The sequence below is a fragment of the Populus nigra genome, chromosome 7 (genome assembly GCF_951802175.1).
Source record: "Populus nigra chromosome 7, ddPopNigr1.1, whole genome shotgun sequence".
Taxonomy (NCBI): Eukaryota; Viridiplantae; Streptophyta; class Magnoliopsida; order Malpighiales; family Salicaceae; genus Populus; species Populus nigra.
The window spans coordinates 14,684,419-14,686,361 of NC_084858.1; the positions used below are offsets into that span (position 1 = coordinate 14,684,419).

The 1,943-nt window shown below is 38.2% G+C and overlaps 1 protein-coding gene across 1 annotated transcript; it reads right to left on the reverse strand.

Annotated features, from left to right (window-relative positions):
- Positions 1-262: 262 nt before the first annotated feature.
- LOC133700089 (malonyl-CoA:anthocyanidin 5-O-glucoside-6''-O-malonyltransferase-like) lies at positions 263-1,684 on the reverse strand. The gene has a single exon (XM_062123652.1). The coding sequence runs from the start codon at positions 1,682-1,684 to the stop codon at positions 263-265; it is 1,422 nt and encodes a 473-aa protein (XP_061979636.1).
- Positions 1,685-1,943: the final 259 nt, after the last annotated feature.

Here is a 1,943-nt window from a genome sequence, read left to right on the forward strand (position 1 = left end):
TCCATATATATATGTATATATATATATAATTTTGGTAGGATTTATGGAAATAATTTACTGTAAGAGAATTGATAATTAAAAAGTAGTTATAAACGTAGCTTTAGCAAAAGATAATCAAAATTTCACAAGCACAAGCAAATAGCATTACATAAATAACTCCAAAAGTCCAAGAAATTAAAGCACAGCATACATTAAAAAAAAAACAAAAAAAAAAAACAAAGAACAGGTAGAGGCATGTCCTAGAGAGGCACAAGATTACAGTTTACATTCGAAGGCCACTGGCAAATAGAGAACCGAATAGTTTCATTTCATGCTCCTTCAAGACTAAACCAACTTCAACTCCACCACTTTCGTCTTTGCTCTCCATAATAGAAAAGGCATCCACTCTATCTATGGTCGTAACCTCCACATTGCTTGGCTTCCCCCATCCAAAATCTGCCCCATACATCCCAAATCGGTTTGTCCCAACAGCTCGAACCTGTCGAATATCTGGTTCCCAGTCATTGTATGGTAACCTCTCCTTTGCTCCCTCGAGAACTGATCTATTCTCTAATCCTTTTATCATCTCAGTAAGCCTCTTCGCAACATACGCAACCCCATTCTCTTTCATTAGATCTTCTCCTTCCACAACCACATCAAAGGAGCTAACACAATTACCAATATAATTCTTAGGTAATGGAGGGTTTAAACGGGATCTACAGTCTACCGTAATCAAGATTTTAATCTTATCATTGCTATTTAAGCCTTTTGCTTCAAGCATGCAAACCAACGTATATGCATATACAAGCACATAAGTCGACAAATATATTGGCTTTGTTTGATTTGTTTCCTCTTTGGATCCAAAATTATCCAGTTGAGACTTTACCGTTTCCCGAAGCTGCTGTATATCTTCACGAGAGAGTTCGAACGTTGTTCTTACCAGGTTTGATGGAGTTTCTGGAAATGGAAAAGGCTTCAAACTTCTAGTATTGTCATCGGAACCTGGAAGTTTTACTCCCAGCCAGAAATTCAAGTACCACATGTCTAGCCCTTCAGGATCCTGAACAACTGCTCGATTGAAAAACGGGGTTAGTTCTTCCGGTAACAAGCTAGGGATTTCCATTTTTTCATCGACTAACTGTCTGCAAATGCGAGCCCATGCATTCATGAAAAAGGATACGCTCAAGCCATCAAGAACAGCATGGTTAGTGGTGTGGCCGATGCAAAAACCTTTATTTGGAAATAAAGTGATCTGAATAGCAAGTGTAGATGCTATAGTATCAGATATTGATACATTTGGCACATAATGATGTGACTCAATAGCATCATGCACTTCACTACAGAGATGGTCAAAGTCTGCACTGGACTCGGCAACAGTAATTTTAATACCATCATCTGGAGTATTGTACGTAATGACGGGTTTGATGGAATTTGCAGGCCATGTGAGGTTACCGGCAAGAGGACGGAAGTGGGAAAGAGTTAAAGAGAGTGAGTGCTTGACCTTGGGAAGAATTACGGAGTTAAAGAAAGTAGGGGTTAACCCGGGGAGTTTATAGAAAAAGATGCCTTGAACCGGAGGGAATTTGAGGTTGAAGATATCAGAGAAGATGAGAGGCAGAGATAGTTCGGTGCTTGACTCGGGTGAGGTAGAGGACGGACTAACATGGCAGATCTCGAGTACATTTAGTGGCTTGGTTGATGCCATGACACCTAACAAAGGAGAGATGGATGTAGAGAGAGAACAGAACAAGTTTGGAAATCGAATACCCTCTCTGAAGAGAACGATTAATTTATAACATAAAGAAACCTTATGAAATAAAGTACCTTTAATTTTTTAAAGAGGAAAATCAATAGATAAAGTTGAAGTTATGTATTCACGATTTTGTAAAGCGTTTTATACACAGGAATTGCATAATAAATGAAAAAACAAAAGGGTTGCTACATAAATAAGAAAATATATATGT

Excerpts from the sequence above, each read along its gene's own strand:
- LOC133700089 (XM_062123652.1), bottom strand. The coding sequence starts at position 1,684 with ATGGCATCAACCAAGCCACTAAATGTACTCGAGATCTGCCATGTTAGT.